The sequence below is a fragment of the Amphiura filiformis genome, chromosome 2, assembly GCF_039555335.1.
Source record: "Amphiura filiformis chromosome 2, Afil_fr2py, whole genome shotgun sequence".
Taxonomy (NCBI): domain Eukaryota; kingdom Metazoa; phylum Echinodermata; class Ophiuroidea; order Amphilepidida; family Amphiuridae; genus Amphiura; species Amphiura filiformis.
Window position 1 is genome coordinate 74289857 of NC_092629.1, and position 20806 is coordinate 74310662.

The window sequence follows — 20806 nt, forward strand, 5'->3', positions numbered from 1 at the left end:
TCAGTTTATTAAGCTCTATTAAGACTAGTATGTCAGTTATGCCCTTTAACAAGTGTCTAAAAGCCCTTTATTTATGTATACAGTGGTGCATTTATTTAAAACAAATCTAAAATATTGAATAAGCTATTTTGTTTTAGCAACTTTATAGCAGTTAAAATATATATGACAATAACTTTATGTAGCCATTTGCAACCAATTTATATGTATTTTGAAAGCGTAAAACAACATTTCTGTACTAGTTTGGGAAATTCTGCGGTACATATAATTTACAAGATAAACAAAAAAGGTTTAAACCTTCAGTCTAAGAAACGTAATTGCTTTATGAAACTGCAATGAGTCGCAATACCACCAACCCGTAGTAGGGTTAGGGTTTATGGGTTAGGGTCAGATTTAGGGTTTAGGATTAGGGTTAGGGTTAGGATTTGGGCTAGAGTTAGAGTTTATGATTAGGGTTAGGGTTTTAGGATTAGCATATTGCGGCCCATTATGGTTGCAAAAACTAAATACGCGTCCAGAAAGACTTATCTTGAAGAAAATAACACAAAGCAGCCATTAATTCTTACCCAACTCACCTGTCTAGGATCTTAATCATGCTCATCTTTCAGGACACAGTTCTCTAACCCTATATGTCTACACAATCATGCAGTGACCTTTCAAAATCTGGGTACAAAATCTCGTACTCCACAACTTGAGGACATATTATGTGATATGATTGTGGAATGGATTTTAGTGAACTGTGCCACTAGGTATGAGATTATTTCGGCTCATAAGTGCCTATGTAAATTCTTTTGGACATCTGGATATCAATGCATGCATGTATGCACAATTTATTGGGACCCTATAGGCTATGTGCACATATGAAATTTAATTAACAGGTTTTGAATTTCTGACAAATTTATATAGAATTAAGAATTATTAACTTTTATTGAAACAGCAGGGTACTGAACTGAGCACCATCTCATTACAATACCAATGGAACTTGGTTTATGTTTCAATGATATGGAGTCTTTCAATTATATAAAGTTTACTGAAGAGACTAATCAGCGGTTCACTTTGTAACATGGGAGTCAGGATCGGATCACGAGAACCTGACTTCTTGTGTTCCTGACTTAGCCAGTTTGAAATAAAGAAATAGTCGGTATATAACAATTAAAAGAAATGGTTAAGGAAATTCAGGATCTCATGAAATACGTTCCATTTGTAATGCAAAACCAACTGCCCTTATAATCGCGAGTTCCTGACTTCCCCGACTTTAAATCAGGATCTCGAGCTCATGAGATCATGACCTTACAAAGTGGACCGCGCGCACTTAGTCTCTTCTGTAAGTTTGAATTCAATAGATTAAAGGGAATATCAGTGATTTTCCAGCCCAGAATATCTCAAAATTCATCAAAATTCAGATTTTTGCAACAACTATAATAAGCCCAGACCCCTGGTGAAGTGATCAAATAAAGGGCAAAGCAAAAATTAAGATTTTAAAAATATTTAGGTCTTTTGGGACACGTTATGTATATCTTCAATACGAAAGGTCAAAATGTTTTATGATATGGTTTTTCCTCCCAGCTACATAGACTTTTAGTACATATCGTTAGATTTATAACGTTTACTTCGAGGACTGTCAAAAATGAAAATTTTTAATAATTTTATATCGTGAATTTCAAAATTTTTATTCGTATTCGGAATGCAATTGGTGTGTCTCATGACCCATAAAGATGCTGTACAAAGGTAAGCCCTTAAGAAACAATTTGAAATGGATGGAGTCTTAAGGTACAGTACCCGGTACTTTTTAATTTAGTAAAGAGAATGAGGAATAGAAAATGGAGCGATGGAAGAACTTCAGAACTGCTCCGTTTTGCATACTAGAGCACGAAATAAAGATTTCCAAAGGGTAAAATTAGAATAGTTGCGAAACGTAACACTAATGGTATGTATGTGTGTCACTTATCACAAACTTTCGTTCCGGTCTATATCATTCTGTTCTCGCCTATAAAAAAAACCTAATTACCTTAATTACTTTCTAATTAGTGAAAGCACTTTACTTGTATTATTCATCCTAGCTATATAATGCATACGTCACTTATACTCTTCAATACTTTGTGAGAAACTAAAGTTTCCTTAAACATGTCACTTTTGACACAGTTTTATTTCGGAAATTGTATTCCAGTGCTGTTACATTACTTGTAATGATTACATGATTGAAGTTTTTATATTTAGACATTCTGCAAGTTTGATGAGCTTTTTGAAGAGAATTGAACCTCAATTATTATCAATATAATATTACACTCTTAAAACAACGCGCCAAATTTGACCACGTTGTTTTAAATGGAACCCAACATGTATTTCTGATCAATTGCATAGACGTAGAATATTAACCCACAATGACAAGATATGTGTCTTTCACTATGGACCACAATGGCCTCATCCAAATGGCATAGTTCAATAACCTCTATTAAACACTCATAGTGCAAAACTTGGCCTCAAGTTGCAGACTATGTGTTTTTGTACCCAAATTTCCAAAGGTCATTCAATGAATGTAAAAATAAAAATTTGGGTTAAAGAACTGTGCCCTGATAGATGAACATCTTGTGGATCCTAGTGTTGGTTATTATTTCATTATGTTTCTGCAGATTGTCGTTGTACTACCGATCCCAAATAAACTACAGACGATACAAATTTGAAAAAAGAAGTTCGTTTTATTTTTGCTTAAATGAGCACATGCATTAAGAATTTATTTTATTTTAAGGAGTATTTAAGCCAAACAATGATCGACTTTTTAAAATGCATTTGGCTATTTTCTTTTCAAACCCCTGCGATTTTGGTACCTTTCTGATTCTCACACATGTCTCAACGTATAAACTTAATTGGAATCAATCAAATACTATACTCCTGACCCACATGGTATTCCTTGCTTCTCTTGGATTGGGTCTTTGACCTCAAAATGGGAATAGATTCCACATTAAAATCAAAGATGTTTTATGCTTACACTAATTTTTTGCAAATTTATCGTGATATAAATGTTCACCAATTTTGCAAGATGTAATTAGTCTTACTTTTCAGAAGTACATTTGTGTTGTTCTACCGTAACAGGAAGGTCACAGAAAGCAATGCGAATTGACCACATCTTTCTGTAAATATGAAATATTAAAGAGGTTACAAAAAAATGAAGCCCAACAAATTTCTGGTTTTTAACAACATAGTAAAACAAATCTACACCAACTTAAATATCGCCAAGAGCTATCAGGTTCTGTGCTTCTCGGTAATTTAACATAAAAATCAATTTATTTGCCAGAAAACTGGCGGTGCAAATTGCAATAATTGAATTGTGCTCCACCATGCATGTGTGGATGTGTCTGGCGCTCTCTAAGGTTGTGGTAGGTATGTTCGCATGAGAACAAAATATCTGAAGGAGTTAACTTGAGATCCTCACCAATTACAAATTGAACACCAAATTTCTTTGTAGGTTAGCAGATCATCAGCTTCGTGTTCGTCTTCGTCGTAATTTTCATCTTTATCCTCATCTTCATCTTCCATCTTCCATCTTCCATCTTTCATCTTTCATCTTTCATCTTCCATCTTTCATCTTTCATCTTTATCTTTATCTTTATCTTTATCTTCCATCTTCATCTTCACCTTTATCTTTATCTTTATTCGCATTGTTATCTTTATCCTTATATTCATCTTTATATTTATCTTCTTCTCAATCAACGTCATCATCATCATCATCATCATCATCACCATCATCATCATCGTCATCATCATCATCTTTATCCTCATCTTCATCTTCATCTTCATCTCCATCTTTATCTTCAACTTCATTATCGTCTACACTATCTTAATCTTCATTTTCATCTTTATTTTCACCTTCATCTTCATTCGCAATTGTATCTTTATTTTTATAGTCATCTTTATCGTCTTCATCTTCATCTTCATCTTCATCTTTATCATCTTCCTCATCATCACCTTTGTCAACGTCTTTATCAATGCCCTTATTTTCTATATCCAAGAAAACATTTATAAAAGATCAGTGCTTAAAAAGCGCAAAGGCACTATAGTATTGGCAGAGTCCTATATACCGGGCCTATATACTAAGTTCTATCCTAAGAATTAAAAAAATCTGAAGAATTTTGGTGTCATGTGAATCTACCCATAGTATAGCTTCAGGGAGTAAGTTAAGCACCCCTATCTAGCCCACCCTAAGGCAAACACATCATTTGCTTATGGCATTATACATGTTAACTTCGTGCGTGCAGAGTTTCATTATACTCCTTGTTTAAAGTTCAAAACTTCAAAGAGCTTTCTCAAGAACGGCTTTATAACTCATACTGGCATGTTTGTATTTATTTCAACATGTTCAAAGTTGTTAGCTTAACATTTCATTATAATGGACACAAGCCCACAAGCAGTGATTGTCTCCGCACAGTCTTTGATTACACTACACGGTTGAGTGCATAGCAATGTAAGAGCCGTGAAGTTTTTAGCTGAAAAATGGGCCTCTTTGATTGGTTTTTGTCGAAGTGTTCCCTTCATCCAATCAGATTTTTTTTAATCAAACGAAAGCTAACACTTCCCCCGAAAAACACTTTTCGTCACTGGTCAACGGAAAACGCAATTCAATGTTATAGCAAGGCGAATATGGAAAATCTGTTGAAAACTACCTATCCAAGCACATTTTTGACCAAAATGTAGGTTTTAAAAGTCAAAACCTAAAGTGTTCCTTGCAATTTGTTTCAAATTTTATGTCATTAAATGAAAAGCACACTTATATTGTCCATACACTAGCGTCACTAGAATGAACCACGGCCAATTCTCTTTAAATTGCAAATCTTGTTCAAAAAGTTACTATTTTCGCCTTTTTTGTCATACGGTTGTAAATTCAATGAACTATGACTTTGCTTAAGAGCGCTTACAAATTGATATGTTCTTTAATAAATATGATAAGTATAAGAAAAAGCTGACAACTTTTCTGAGTTAAATTATGTGCGGTTATTTACCTTTTAAGCACCACTTGGTATGTTTAAACTCATTAGAATGCATGCATTTTTGTTGAAAATTACTCAATACAAGTCTGACAAGATAAAAATCAGAACTCCTTTACAGGATATTTGACAGTTTGATTGCAGTCAACAAAACAAGATTAGATATGATAAATATTTTTGTGCATGTGGTACATGATTTTTATATTATCATTCAATCATTCCTAACTAGTTGTTAAATTTACGCTATTTTTCAATATAAGAGTAATGTACATATCCCTAGGATACGCTGATGGCAGACCATCAACCTGGCAAGAGGATTTTCCTGTATTTATCGCATAAAAACCTGTAATGGTTAACACAAGTGAAATAATAGAAGAAGGTAAATATTGTAATGTGGAAATGGGCTATTCCAGTTGAAACCCATACACCCCTTGGAAGTCATGACCTTAATCTCCCACACAGGGAGTGTAAATTTCAAATGGAGTCATCCATCCAGGTAACCCTATTTGAAATTCACACTTCCTTTGAAAGATTAAGGTCATGTCTTGCATAGGGGTGTATGGATTTCAATTGGAATAATATCCAAATGATGCATCTACTCTAATTTTGATCAAATGATAAACGCATTATGCTGTTGGCAGTGTTCAGATAAAATTTCTGATAGCTTTGGATTTATTAAATAACCCAAAATGTGCTTATAATTATTGTATAATATCGTAAACAAACAGAATTTGTATACTACATGTATTTGTCAGTAATGATATGTCATAAATATATAAAATGCATGGACCAGCACAGCAATTGAAATATTTATACTTTTAAGTGCTATCTAAAAGTTACTGATATTGTTATTGATGAGAAAACTGCACGGATTATTGGTCTGATGAAGTAACTATATAGCTTGCCATTTTCGTAATCGCATGCTGTTGATGGTATTAATGGAGGTAGTAATATAACTATCAAATCTATTACTGATATTGTAATTGATGAAGTAGCTATCTATTGCTTATATTGTTATTGATAAGGTTACTATCTATACTGCTAATACTGTAATTGATGAAGAAGCTACCTACTGTTGATATGGTATTGATGAAGTAACTATCTACTGCTGATATTGGTATACATAAAGTAACTATCTACTGCTGATATTGGTATTGATGAAGTAACTATCTACTGCTGATATTGGTATTGATGAAGTAACTATCTACTGCTGATATTGGTATAGATAAAGTAACTATCTACTGCTGATATTGGTATAGATAAAGTAACTATCTACTGCTGATATTGCTATTAATGAAGTAGCTATCTGCTGCTGATATTGCCATTGACGAAGTAACTATCTACTGCTGGTATTGCTTTTGATGATGTAGCTATCTACTGCTGATATTGAAATTGACGAAGTAGCTATCTACTGCTGATATTGTACTTGATGAAGTAGCTAGCTACTGCTGATATTGTAATTGATGAAGTAGCTATCTACTGCTGATATTGGTATTGATGAAGTAGCTATCTGCTGCTGATATTGCCATTGATGAAGTAACTATCTACTGCTGGTATTGCTATTGATGAAGTAGCTATCTACTGCTGATATTGAAGTTGACGAAGTAGCTGTCTACTGCTGATATTGTACTTGATGAAGTAGTTATACTGCTGATATTGTAAAGATGGTTGTCATGATTTATAGTAATGTTAAATCCTGTAAGTGTACCACAGATGTTAGAAATCGAGTCAACTTTTAATAATTAAAGCACCCTTTTCTTCTGTTTTCTACCTGGAAACTCTAGCATGGTTTTGTATGAAGATGTAATTTCCAGACATCATGGAATTCAATGGACAGTCGTAAAAAAACCAATTGCAGTCAACATTATGTTTTTCATATAGTCAGAGAGATCAGACAAGGGCTGATTTCAACCATAGCTGTCGCTAAGAACTGAGTCGCACCTGTGAAGAAAAAAATACGTTTTCTTAAGGCGAATATAGTACACATCTCTACGGGACTGACATTTGGTAGTGTGATATCTTAAGAGCTAAATCTGTTAATTGACTTAGCAGTAGTATGAAGCTAAGATTTTATTAATTCTGTGACACATGCCCACAATGTTTGCATAAATGAAATGGGTATTGCCATCTATTCCCATAAGGGGACTTAACATCGATAGAAAAACATTCAAATGCAGATAGATAGATAGACAGACATACAAACAGATATGAGGGAAGTAGATTTAAACCTTGTGTGCGGACATTCACGTCATTCATTGTTAAAATTTATTTTTTACAAACCGACCAAAACAAGTGATCAATTTGTTTTTGTATTTTGGTTTGCAGTGACATAAAATTACAAGTACAATATATGCCTTTCATATGGGCAATAAATACTCAGGTCAATAAAATGTTAATTACATTTGCATGAAAAACAACATATTTTGCACAATCGCAACAACTTTTTTTAAGTACCAAAACAATGTATGTGTGTTAAAAGCTTAGCTATTTACAAAATATTTGCTCTTATTTGACACATTTTCAAATCTGGTTTCTAAGCTTTTGATTGAAATTTAGTTATTTTGATTGAAACAGACAATATTAACATGGCTTTATGTCTCACATTCAGGTCTCACGACAATCATATTACTTTATCACATCAATAACAAGGAGTTGGGGCAATGGGTTAAAACTGCAGCAATAGACTATTGGGTATGGATCGCTGTAATGTTTGGACAGCAGGCTCATTCAGATGGGAAAATGGAAAAACATGTCATGAATTGTTTTGTATAGATCAAATTTATACACCTTTATTAGAACATTTGTTGATAAAAGTGTTGTATGGAAAAACAAAACAATAAAGGCGAGAGGTGCTTTGGGTATAGTTTGACAATCGGAAAGCTTGAAGTGTGATTTGATGAGTTTTGGTCATGATGTTGTTTTTATTGGTCTTGTGGTATTATAAATATTTTGAGAATTTTCAGGCTTACGGTATTACTGCATGTCTAGCAATGGGCTAAGCTTTTAACTTGTTTTTCTTTCGCAGCAGACTGTGACATGTTTGTGGCTGGCCATCCCACACTAAAAGCTTCATCCATATTTTGAGCACTGTATTCTAAAGGAATCAGACCTGGGGGTGAAACTATATGGGAAATATGCCAAATTATATCGCCATGCATGCATGGGGGACTCAACAATATACGTCAAATTGATCTCTTTTTAAATGTATAATAATTTCAATGACCCCCCCAGTCAACAATCATCACTTTAGAATGACCTTATTAAGTTGTTAAATATGAGTTTTAGTACTCGACACATTCAAAGATATCTACTGCTGATATGGTGTTGATGAAGTAGTGCCCTGGGCCTCAAGGAAGTACAGATGATCGTGTTTATAACTGATTGAGTGTCCCAGGTTAAAAAAAGAAATAAAACAAACAAACAAAACCAACCGCTAACATGGCTAATCCCTGACACAAAACGTTTTCGACAATATTTGCAAAGGTTAAAAAAGGTTGTCAGAAACGCTTAAATGTCGGATTTTATAAAAGGTGTACAAATGGTGTAAAATATTATTATAACATTTAAAAAAATCTGAAATATACTGCAAAACATTGTTTTGACGAAATATATATTTGGCAAAAAAGTTTTGCAAAAAAATATTTTACAATAACATTTTGACAACATTTGAAAAATACGGTTGTGGTGTTTTTTAATTCAAAAGATTCTAAAACGTTTTTATGACCTTTCTATAACCCGACAATTAATGTTATTAAAACCTTTTTACCAAATACAAATCCCAAAATATAACCCATTTAAAACATTTTAAAAACGTTTTTGTGTTTGCTGGGATATTAATATTGAAGAAGTAGCTATCAACAGCTGATAAAAGTTGCTACTGATAATATTTTGGTACTGATGAATCTACTGATATAATGTTGCTACTGTTGATATTGCCATTTATAATGAAGTTATATTAACTGTTGATATTGATAAAATAGCTATCTATTGCTAACATTGATAAGGTATAGCTAATACTGATATTGATAAAGTATTCCACCATCTACTGTTGATATTGGTATTGATGAAGTAACTATTTGCTGCTGATATTGGTATTGATGAGGTAACTATAGCTACTCCTGATATTGGCATTGATGAAGTAACTACAACTACTGCTAATATGGGTATTAATGATCTTGGAACAGATGAACTTAAAATATTGACTGGTATTTTTAGATAATGTTGCTATATAGTACTGATATTTAGGAAGTAACTATAGTGATGCTGATATATTGTTGTTGATGAAGTGTTTATCTATTTCTGACATTGGTATTGATGTATATCATAGTAAAAAAAATATGTAGATATTTATATAGCGCTTTATGCCGTAAACAGCCTCAAAGCGCTTTACATTTATTCCGCCGTCATTAGAATATGTCGGAACCACGTTTGCAGTCTACAATTGGCGCAGGGTTCATCAGTACAACGACTGTGACAACCCCTAACAGCTTCCCATTGCACCTGGGTGGGGTGAGGCAAGCGAGGCAAAGCGCCTTGCCCAAGGGCGCAACACGGTGGTGGGATGGGAACTCGAACCCATGCACATCAAGCAAGCTCTCAGATTATGAGTCCAAGGCCGTAACCACACTGCAAATGTTCCCGAACACATGACGCTTCTCAGACGCGTCCGAGGTGTTCATAATTGTCTCTTTAGAACACTAGTATATTTGAAAATATGATAAGCCTTGCACATTAGTGTTCTTTTAGTATAATGTAGAACACATAGTATTGATCAGACGGGTCACAAGTGTTCTGAATGCTTATTTTGAATACTGGTGTTCAAAAATGGAACGCATGAGCAGATAGAGGCGTTGGAGAGCTGCGACGTGTCAGCGAGAAATACACGGTGCTCCTTTGAAGGAGGGATATAAGTAACAACAACAACAACAATGGCGATACAACGTGGTGGAAACGCTCCCGGGAAACGCTATTCTAAACTGTCTTTTTCAAGGCAAATGGGATGATAGTGATAGTAAATTCGAAGGATTTAGAGAAGAATGAAATTCAGGGCAACTTTGGGAGTGACTCGGAGCCCGTATATCTGTTGACAGCGATGAACAAGCATCGGAGAGACACAAGAGGGTGACTATGGCCGAGCGATTAATGCGTTGCGCTGTCAGCCGGGAGAAACGATCGGCGAGGGTTCGAGCCTTGGGCTTGCCTTAAGTGGAATTATTCGGAACACCGCCATTATCTTGTTTATACTACCATGCATTTGTTTATTGTCGAGTAATGAGATTTTGAAAATGTATAAATAAAGGTTGAACACCAGCATTCTGAAAATCAATGTTTGAACACGTGTCATGTGTTAAAAAACCGTTACATTTCTTTCATGTGTCCGAGGTGTTCATAGATAGTAATTTTGAACACCAGAGTTTAAAGGATTAGAACATGTTACACTAGTGTTCTGAGGTAATAACACTTGTGTTCTCTACATTAACACTAGTGTTCTCTAAATAAGTTGAACACGTGTCATGTGTTAAAAAACCGTTACATTAATGAACGCGTTCCATGTGTTCTGGCCAATTTACAGTGCACTGAGCCACCGTGCCCCAGTAACTATCTACTGCTGATATTGGTATCGATGAAGTAACTGCCTATTGCTGATTATCCAGCTGATATTGGTAAACTATATAGCTATTTTACTGCTGACGGTATATTGTTGAAGATATCTACTGCTGATATTGACATTGATGAAGTAATTCTATACCAAATTGCACCGTAGTATAAAGATAAAGGGTGAAACAACGTCTAATTCACCGGATAACTTTTAAAAAACGTCATGAACTTGAAGGATATTACTGTATTAATATGCGTGCCTAATAAATGGCCAAATTACTTTGGGATCCGGAAATTAAGTATAAAATATTAAGATTTGTTCGCAGTAGAGCATTTCAGTTATAAAAGGGTTGTTGTTCACTGGAAATGATAGCACATCGCAGCTTTTGTAATAGATCCCATCATTTTCCCATCTGAATTCTTTCATTGTAAATGGAAGATGATGGATAGAGTCCAACAGTTAATGTACTCTGATGCATCGTTTTCAATCGTTTAACCTACTTTGACCATTAGCCCACGGCCAGCTCACATGAGTTCCCCGCATATAGAAGTACTGAATGAATCATGTGGTCTCATTGATATAGTTTGAATATGGGGCGAACCACATGATTTTTCCGTAACCCAGATTAAATATATATGGGCCACCTATCTAGTTCACAAATGAGCTCTTATGCAGTTATAGGGATAACCACTTGACGCTTCTTTAATTTAGATCTGAGACAGATTTAAGGACCTACTGTAAATTACCTGGTGTTAATGACACAGTACAAATAATGGGCATTTGTTAATCCATATATCCAATCTAGATCAATCCAAATATGGATTCAGTAAAGGGACATAAAAATGGAGCTAAGTCCGGGAGCCACGTACCCAAGGTGTAATGCAACTCCTGAAGTCGCGAACCAAATCAGTCAAGCTGCAGATACTGGAACATGCCTTTGGAGAAACTTGCTTACGTGCCTTATTAATAGTATGTAAAATAGGCAGAATATTGTTGTGTAACTAAATGTAGCAGCATAGTGTCATGTTTTCATTCGTAAAGTGTTAGTTAACCCATAATGGGTATATAAGGTAGATATATTTTGGATAAATGGATGTGAGAAAGGGATCACAAGATTAAGGTCAGTGTGAATAGTATGTGTAAGTCATGTCTGGAGATTAACCCAATTTCATTACACTTTACGTATCTATACAACATGAGTCATTGGTGTGGGGTTCGGATTTTATAAATGCTTGACTGTTTAAAATATGATCGGATTTCTATAACATTTTAAGAATACTATACATGCTGTCTTAACAATAGTTTCGTGCGACAGACATGTCTTCAACAATACAAAACATTCCAAATAGAATCATATCCATTGTCTGAAAACATAATGGAAAGCATTTACTCTGAAGCTTATTTTAGACGCTTACTCTGTGAGACACAAAGGTCACGTCTCTATGCAAGACATTTGCAATATTAAGACACAAAATCATGTCCATGCACGACATAACTACATCGAGCAAACCAACAAGCAGAAATGGTACTTTATATACTGTAAAAGAAACAACGAATAACAGCTACAGGATGAAGATTGTTACAGTACAAATAGGCACAATCAGAAAATCTATAATGTTTTGAGATACGTCTTGATTTTGTGTCTTCTGGTCAGACATAACATGCTGGAAGACATGTCCCACATGGGTATTGTGTCTTTTACTTTCAGCCTATACATAATGTGTCTCTATTTAGATTTTCCATGGTTAAAGACGTGTCTTATAGAAAGAGATTTTGGACAAAAGCTTAAGACAATAAGTTTGCAGTGATTTATTACCACCGCTGATCAACATGCTTTATATACATCAATCATGAACAAAAAGTCAGATAATGGCTGCGTTTTAATCTCAATAAAGGGGTTTCAAAAACTAGTTTTTTTATCCATTACCAGCTCCAGTTTCCTCTTCCAATTTCACGGTATTAAGATCAAATATTGCACCAGAGTTAAACCAAACTAGTTTGTGGTCATGTTTCATTTCTTTTTGAATAGAAAAGCAAATTTCAACATGTCCCTGATGTCAAATTTCAATAAAGGTGTGATTGATGAGTTCAAGTTTTCTAAAAACTAAGCTTGAATCACCCATGAATCAGTAACATAAGGATGTTCCCAATGACGACCTGCATTGTCTTATTTTAACATATGTCTTACTTTTACCACATCAAAATTCAGTAGAGGTTATTTGGCTGATAATTTTTTTTCACTATCCAACCAAAAATTACAAATCTGTATTATCAAAAATTCAAAAAAAAAAAAAAAAAAAAAAAAAATAATAATAATAATAATAATAATAATAAAAAAAAAAAAAAAAAAAAAATAAATAAATAAATAAATAAATAAATAAAAATAAATAAAAATAAATAAAAATAAATAAAAATAAATAAAAATAAATAAAAATAAATAAATAAATAAATAAATAAATAAATATATAAAATAATAAATGTATAAAAAAATAAAGGATTTGGGGATTGGGATATTCTTTCAGCATTTTCCCATTTAATATTGAGGAAGAATGGTGTGGAAATTCCAGTGTGGGTGTGGTTATTTCTGGAATAGCTTTAAAATGTCTCGTCTGCGAAATAAAAGAACGGCAAGAGAACAGCAGGAAAAAGCAAAGCTGCAAAGCGAAGTTGTGTAGAAAAGCAGTAAAGCAAAGTAGAACAATCAAAGGAGTAAAGCAAAATAAAATATGCAAAATAAAGTAAAGTAAAGCACAAATTAAACCAAAGTACAGAACAGCAAAGCAAATAAAAGCATAAATAAAAGCAGACTAAAATAAGACGAAGTATAGATCAGGGCAGATCAGACAAAGGCAATCAAGAGAAGAAAAGCAAACTGAAGAAGGTAAGTAATGCAAAATAAAGCAAAGCAAAGAAAAGCAAAAATCAAACCAATATACAGCACAGCAAAGCAAATAAAATCATAACCAAAGCAGCGCAGAGCAAAGCAAAGTAAAGCAGAGCAAATTAAGCAAAGGCAATCAAGAGAAGAAAATCAAACTGAAGCTGAAGTAGCAAACCAAAGCATCAAAACAAGATAATACAAAGCAATACAAAGCACAGTCAAGTAAAGCAATATAAAATCAAAAGTAAATGCAAAGCAAAGTAAGTAAGAAGCAAACCATATGGAAAGTAAAGCAAATACAAAACAGGAGAAGCAAATTAAAGAAAAAGAAAGGGTTTTATTTGGCAACACTGAAGCGTGATGTATAATATTGTCTACATCGAAATAACTGTTATTGGCTTTAAGTGTATGTTTTATAATGTAAAACCTTTGAAATAATATTACATAAATATTCATTCTTACCCATAACTTAAGCCATACAGTCATAATGATTATTCACAAATCAGCAATCAGATCAAATTATCACCATTGGGCCATACCAATCAATTTGAATCATCATCATCATCTCATCATCATCCCATCAATTGGTTGCTAAGGAGGAAATGAATCATCTCCTTCGAAGTTAAGAGAGATTTCCGACAAGTTTCAAATACCATCGAAACTCACGAGCAAGATGGCCAGGAAACGTGCTAAATAGTCTCAAGGGTCTAATTTTTCTCATATTTAGGTGAAATTATTTATTCTCTACTGTTTACTAACGTTATGAGCAACAGAGACTCACAAGTTTAAAGGCCAGGACTTTGACCGTGGTCATTAGTCCCATGAGTCTTATTTAGGTCATATTAAGATTTAATTGCACTTGTGATTATTTTTTTGGTCAAAAAGTTAAGAGCAATTAACTGAAGTGTCAAATCACTTAAAAGTCTTCAACTTTCAAATACAGTACTGTCAGGCTGTTTAAGACATTATCATGATATTAAGCATGAGTAGCATGTTTGTGGCAAATTAGTGCAATTCGGGTTAATGTGCATACGACATGTGGTGTTTTTATTTGGAATACTAAGCTATATACAATTTCAATTTCAGATGAAAAGTTAGATCACTGCGCCCTAACGGTCAAATGACTTTGTGACATAGATTTTAAGGATCGGCCAAATGATCTGAAGTGGCAAATCAAAAACGTAACACTGCGAAAATAATCTTACGTTATTAACCATGTTAACAGTATAGTATGGTCAATTGTATACAAATTAGTACCAATTTCCAAAGATATTTAAAATCTATACACAGATTTCAAATTTGAAGACAACGATTATTAATTCCTCAACACAAACCATCAAAACTTAAACATGATTAAGTTGAACAAATTGCTACACAATCAAAGTGTTAATAGCACTGTTATAATTTGCAATGTTAAAATTAATCACCACCGTGCTTTGTTTTGGATTGCTTTCATTGCGTTGGTTTACGTCACTTGCCTTGGATTTGTATGCGTTTTCAAACTTTTACCAAAGAATATAGGAATTTGTTTGGATGGCGCTGCAGGGTGATAAATCCAGAGAATGTAGGACAATTTCCGTCATGATCTTCAATGTCTTCATGATGTTCAATGCAAAAATAAAGACAGCACATGCAACAACAAAAACTACGATAGAAACTTAACAACTGATGTAAGATACGTCTTTTTTGCGACAAAAGACATTCAAGGGCAAACACATGTTACAATAGTATTAATATTAAACTATAATCTAGTCAACTGGACTTACTATTTTTGAGTGGGAAATTTTCACGTCCAATCCTGAACGCATCATCAGCCCTACTGATGTTGTGGCGGCAAAAGTTCATTGACCTGTGAAACGGATGTTGTAGTATCACAGGTCACCACCTTTGAGTTCAACCTGAGAGGTATCTTCCTGATCGCTGAACTGTAGGCCCCGGCCAAGTTGTGACGTAGGCCGCCTCCCCTGTTAAGTGAAGGCTCCTCCCGTTTCACGTAAATCGCTTCTTTGACCCCTCTCTCAAACCATCTGCTTTCTCTGTCCAAGATTTTCACATCCTTGTTATCAAAAGAATGCTTTGTAATGTCCAAATGCGTATAGACGGCGGAGTCACCGCAACCAGTGCTGGCTCGTCTATGCTGGTACATACGTTTAGCAAGCGTTTGTTTAGTCTCCCCTATGTACAGCTCTTCGCATCCACTGTCTTGACACTGAATCGCGTAAACGATGTTGCTTTGCTTGTCTTTAGGTTGTTTATCCTTGGGGTGGACTAGCGCTTGCCGTAAAGTGTTCTTGGGTTTGAAAGATACCGGTACCCCTTTGTCGCGAAAAATCCGACGGAGTTTCTCTGAAAGTCCGGAGATGTAGGGGATAGTGATGTTCCTACCGCGAGTCACCTCACCGTCATCCTGAGTCTTACGTGCGAGAGCGGTTTCGTCGGTAGATTTGGTCTGAGCGAGTGCTTTGTGAAAGGTCCAATTACGATAACCGCAAAGGTTCAGTGCTTTTGTAGATGTTCCCGTTCCTGTTCCTTTGCGTCCTCACTAGAGGGAATAGTGTTCGCTCTATGAAATAAAGTGCGTATTACACCCAGTTTGTGCACCAATGGGTGGTGTGATTCAAACAACAGATACTGATCTGTGTGCGTGTCCTTGCGGTAGACCGATGTTTCTAGGCTGCCGTCGCTTTGCACTGTAACCAAACAGTCTAGAAATGCAAGTTTGTTGTCTTTCAGTTCTTCCTGCGTGAACTTGATATGTTCATTGACATTGTTGATATGATTGTAGAAAGGGGCTAGTTGATCTTTACGTAGCTTCACCCAAGTGTCATCAACATAACGATACCAGTGCGAAGGGGGGGGGGGTACCAGCATACGATGTAAGGGCCAACTGTTCAAACTGTTCCATAAACAAGTTTACGACAATCGGTGATACTGGCGATCCCATTGCGCAACCATGGCGTTGTCTGTAGAACTTGCCATCGTAGACAAAGTAGGTCGTGTTCAGACATAATTCAAGAACTTCACAAACTTGATCCGGACTGAGGTCTGTGCGCTCCTTTAGGGTATTATCCTTCCTTAAGAAATCGCGAACACAGTTCACCGCTTCCTTAGGTGGTACGCATGTAAACAACGCTGAAACGTCATACGAAGTTATGGTCTCGTTGTCTTCCAAATGAATGTCACTAACTTTGTTAACAAAATCCTGGGAGTTGACAATGTGATGTTTGGATTTCCCAACCAGCGGTCCAATAATATAAGCGATGTGTTTTGCTACATTATAAGTCACCGAGTCCACGCAGCTAACTATAGGTCTCAACGGAGCATGCGGTTTATGGATCTTCGGCAGACCGTAGAACTTGGGTATCGACTCGCCCGGGTACAATTTGTGATACAAGTTGCGATCAATAACCTCAGATTTTTCAAGGTTTTGAAGACAGTCTATCACTTTCTTACGATATCCACTAGTGGGGTCACGCTTCAGTGGCTCGTACGTCTTGGTATCATTTAGCAGTGCACAAACCTTGCTATGATATTCAGTCTTATCTAACACAACAGTGCACCTACCCTTGTCCGCTGGTAAAATAGTGATGTCATTATCTCCACCAAGGGTTTTAATAGCTTCTCGTTGCTGTTTGTTCAAATTCGAGTTCGGAGTCTTCGCGTTAACAAGGCAAGATGACACTTTTGACCTTAAATCCTCCGCGTCCGATGTGCACAAGTTGTTGTGTTTGATAGCAGATTCAGTAGCAGTGATCAAATCAACATGTGGTATCCGATTAGGTGCCACAGAAAAGTTCAATCCTCTCGCTAAAACATCCCTTTCGGTCTCAGTCAAAGGACGACTAGATAAATTCTTAACCCATTTGTCTTTTAGCTCACTGTCCAGTTCAAATCCTTCGCTTTTCCTCCAATTTCTATCGGTATCCGATCGTGATGCACGTGCCGAATTCTGCAACCTTGCAAACTTTTCTTGTTGTCTCGATTTAGACTTGCGATGCTGTGTCAACTGCGCCTGCGCGGTGAACTGTGATACTTCGTCGTAAACAACAGCTGGTAATTTCGCACGTAAATCCTCCGAAATACTATTTATTTCTTTCCTCAAAACATTGATGGTAAAATTGTTCTGGCGAACACGTTCGTTGAGCAGATCTTTCTGCGCTCTGACTATGATTTTATTAGCCTTATGTCCTTTCAAATAACTTGTATAGAAGTCTGTGCTTGCGTGGTGGTAGGACGTGTCTTTTCGGCGCTCCGAGCCACGGTGTCACTTAATAGCTGGAAATACTATCTTTTCAGCAAAACCCATTAAAACTTTACATCAATCGTGTTCTATTAACATCCAAGAACATTTTGGGTTGACTTTTGCTTGGTCTTGCTTGATATTACATCTTCATCTTGGACCTTGTGTTTTACACTCCGATTGGGTCGCCGACCGCCATCTTGGGAGTGGTCCTTCAAAGCACCGTAGATCGTGACACAGTTGATTTTTCTTTATCACGACGGGCATTGTAAATACATAAACATGGAGTAGCCACCTCAGTGCTGTGTATGACAACGGCGGGCTGTAGCGAGAGAGTACCACAGGCATGGGATGGGTGTCCTCTCATCTTGATTTTATCCTCTTTTTGTATGCTTCTCGGAGTTTTGATACTTTGCAGTGACGGTATTTGTAACATTCCCAATTATTGTATTTTGTATGCAACCATTTACCATATATATTATATTGACATATATATTATCTTATGCGCATTCGTAGCTTTTAAAATTATAGGCGTGTTCATCAAAGCTCACCATGAGCCTGCAATCAATTGCGAACATAGCCGCGTCAGTAATCTTATTATGTAATGGACTTATCCTGCTTTCAAACTTGTATGTGGATATCCAATCACCACAACAGCAGTATAATAGTCCTCCTTGTTCCATTGACCAATCATGTTTACTGTTTGCTCCACAATTTCAGTACAATCATGTGCCAGCAAACGCATATATTATGACTAGTTACCGTACCAAACCATGTTATAGTTTCATAGATCACAAAGCTACTTGTAGTAGGAGTCATTTGCTGTACTTAACCATGTTATTGATTCAATCAGGAGATCTACATCCTAATCCAGGCCCATATAAGCCCAAGTATCCCTGTAACATCTGTGATAAGGCAGCTAAGTGGGGCCAGAGAGCGACATGTTGTGATCATTGCAATCAATGGTATCATGTAGAATGCATGGGGATGTCAACTCCCAGTTATGATATGTTACAAGACAGTAATGTCTCTTGGATTTGTGATAATTGTGGCAAGCCTAACTATGCCAACTCCATGTTGTTTTCTAGTACTATTTTGGATTTATCCAACAGTTTTTCATGCCTGAGCAATCATAGTGCCTCCAGTGGTGACATTTTGGTTTTCCCCTTGCCACCTCATCCCCACATGAACAAGCTGGTGGGGAAAGGTCAGCCAGTTCAAGGTTATCCACTGGCAGTGCTAGCCCTTGTGGGAATAGCGCATCCAAGTGTCGGTCACCAAAGAAGCCCAAGCCAAAAAATTCTGGTAACAGGAAGCCTACTAGACAATCCTTGAAATGTATGGTCATCAATTTTGATAGTATCCGTAACAAGACTGCGGATCTTGCAGTGTGCATTGATAATTATCATCCCGATATCATCATAGGCACTGAAACCCACCTTGATGAGAAAGTTAACAGTAGTGAGCTTTTTCCCCCTGGTTTTTCAGTCATCCGAAAAGATAGGGAGACGGGGCGTCGTAAAGGTGGCGTCCTCATTGCACATCGCAATGATTTGATTGCGACCCATCGTACCGAGCTTGACAGCAATTGCGAAGCTGTTTGGGTCACAATTAAAATCCAAGGTGCCAAAGACCTAACAATCGGGTCTTTTATAGGTCTCAGATATTTGGTAATTCATCTGAGTATCTCGAGGCCCTACGTGATTCGCTTGAAAAAATTAAGAAAACGAACAATGGCCATATATGGCTAGGGGGTGATTTCAACATTCCGAGTGTGGATTGGGACTCGCTTGCTGTCCGTCCTGGTGGAGTTTACGCCAACCTCTCACGGCAGATGCTAGACATTGCCAACGATTTTGGTCTAGAGCAGGTTGTGCGTGGACCCACTAGGAAGGACAACACGCTGGACCTTTTCTTCACATCAAACTCCACCCTGGTCGAGAGATCTTGGATAGTGCCAGGCATGAGCGATCATGATGGCATACCAGTGGTAGTGGTAAGTACAAAGCCCAGATTTATCAAGCAAAAACCACGTAAAATATTCTTGTTCCATAAAGCGGACAATGACGGTATGAAAGATCATTTGAAAAGCTGGTCTGACCAATTCATTCATGACAATTCATCTGACAATGTATCCAATATTGATTCCATGTATAATGAATTACAAGAAGCTATCCAAACATCTATGGACTTGTTTGTTCCATCAAAAACAATTTCTAAACGCAACTCTTGTCCATGGATTAATCAAAAGATAAAACGGCTCCACAAAAGAAAACAAAGAGCCTACAATACTCACCGCAGACTTAACACTGATGCCAGTTATGAAAAATTCAACGAAGTAAGGAAAAACACTAGTAATGAAACAAGGAAAGCATACAGGAGGCAAGTCAGAGATGTTTGCGCAGAATCTCCCAAGAAATTCTACTCCTTTATTAAAAGCCTTAAGGTGGATACCATCGGTATTCCAGCCCTCATGAAAAATGGTAAATTAGAGTCAGACAACAAGACCAAAGCTGATATACTAAACGAGCAATTCTGCTCGGTTTTTACCCAGGAAGATTCTAATGTCCCACCAGAAACTGATTCTGGTATCCCATCCATGCCGGATATTATTATCTCAGAGACAGGTGTTTTAAAACTCCTCCAAGATTTGGACCCTTGTAAGGCCTCTGGGCCAGACGAGGTCCCTGCCAGAGTTCTTAAAATAGCAGCTGAGGAACTAGCCCCTGCCCTCTCCCTAATTTTTCAGAAGTCTCTGGATACTGGTATGGTCCCTGATTCTTGGCTGAAAGCAAACATCACCCCCATATTCAAAAAAGGCAGCAGAACTCAAGCTTCAAATTACCGTCCCGTCTCACTCACCTCAATTTGCAGTAAAATACTTGAACACATAATACATTCCAACATCATGAAGCACTTCAACAAACACACAATCCTCACAGAAACACAACATGGCTTCCGTCAAGGGCACTCTTGTGAAACACAACTTATACTCACAACACAAGACCTGGCAAGATCACTCGACAATAAGTCCCAGGTAGACATGATAATAATGGATTTCTCCAAAGCCTTTGACGTCGTCCCACACAACAGACTCATTTCCAAACTAC

The 20806-nt window shown here is 36.4% G+C and overlaps 1 protein-coding gene across 1 annotated transcript; it reads right to left on the reverse strand.

Annotated features, from left to right (window-relative positions):
- Positions 1-3832: 3832 nt before the first annotated feature.
- On the reverse strand, positions 3833-18390 carry LOC140142961 (uncharacterized). Its single transcript, XM_072164992.1, has 3 exons — positions 18324-18390; positions 16322-17644; positions 3833-3993 (listed from the first exon to the last, which is right to left on the reverse strand). Exons 1-3 carry the CDS (start codon positions 18388-18390, stop codon positions 3833-3835), a joined length of 1551 nt encoding a protein of 516 aa, XP_072021093.1.
- Positions 18391-20806: the final 2416 nt, after the last annotated feature.

Coding starts and splice junctions, on each gene's coding strand:
- LOC140142961 (XM_072164992.1), bottom strand. CDS start 18,390: ATGATTGGTCAATGGAACAAGGAGGACTATTATACTGCTGTTGTGGTG. Junction 17,645..18,323: donor GATTGGATATCCACATACAA/GTTTGAAAGCAG, acceptor GTTATTTGAAAG/GACATAAGGCTAATAAAATC. Junction 3,994..16,321: donor GGCCCTTACATCGTATGCTG/GTACCCCCCCCC, acceptor TCTTGGATATAG/AAAATAAGGGCATTGATAAA.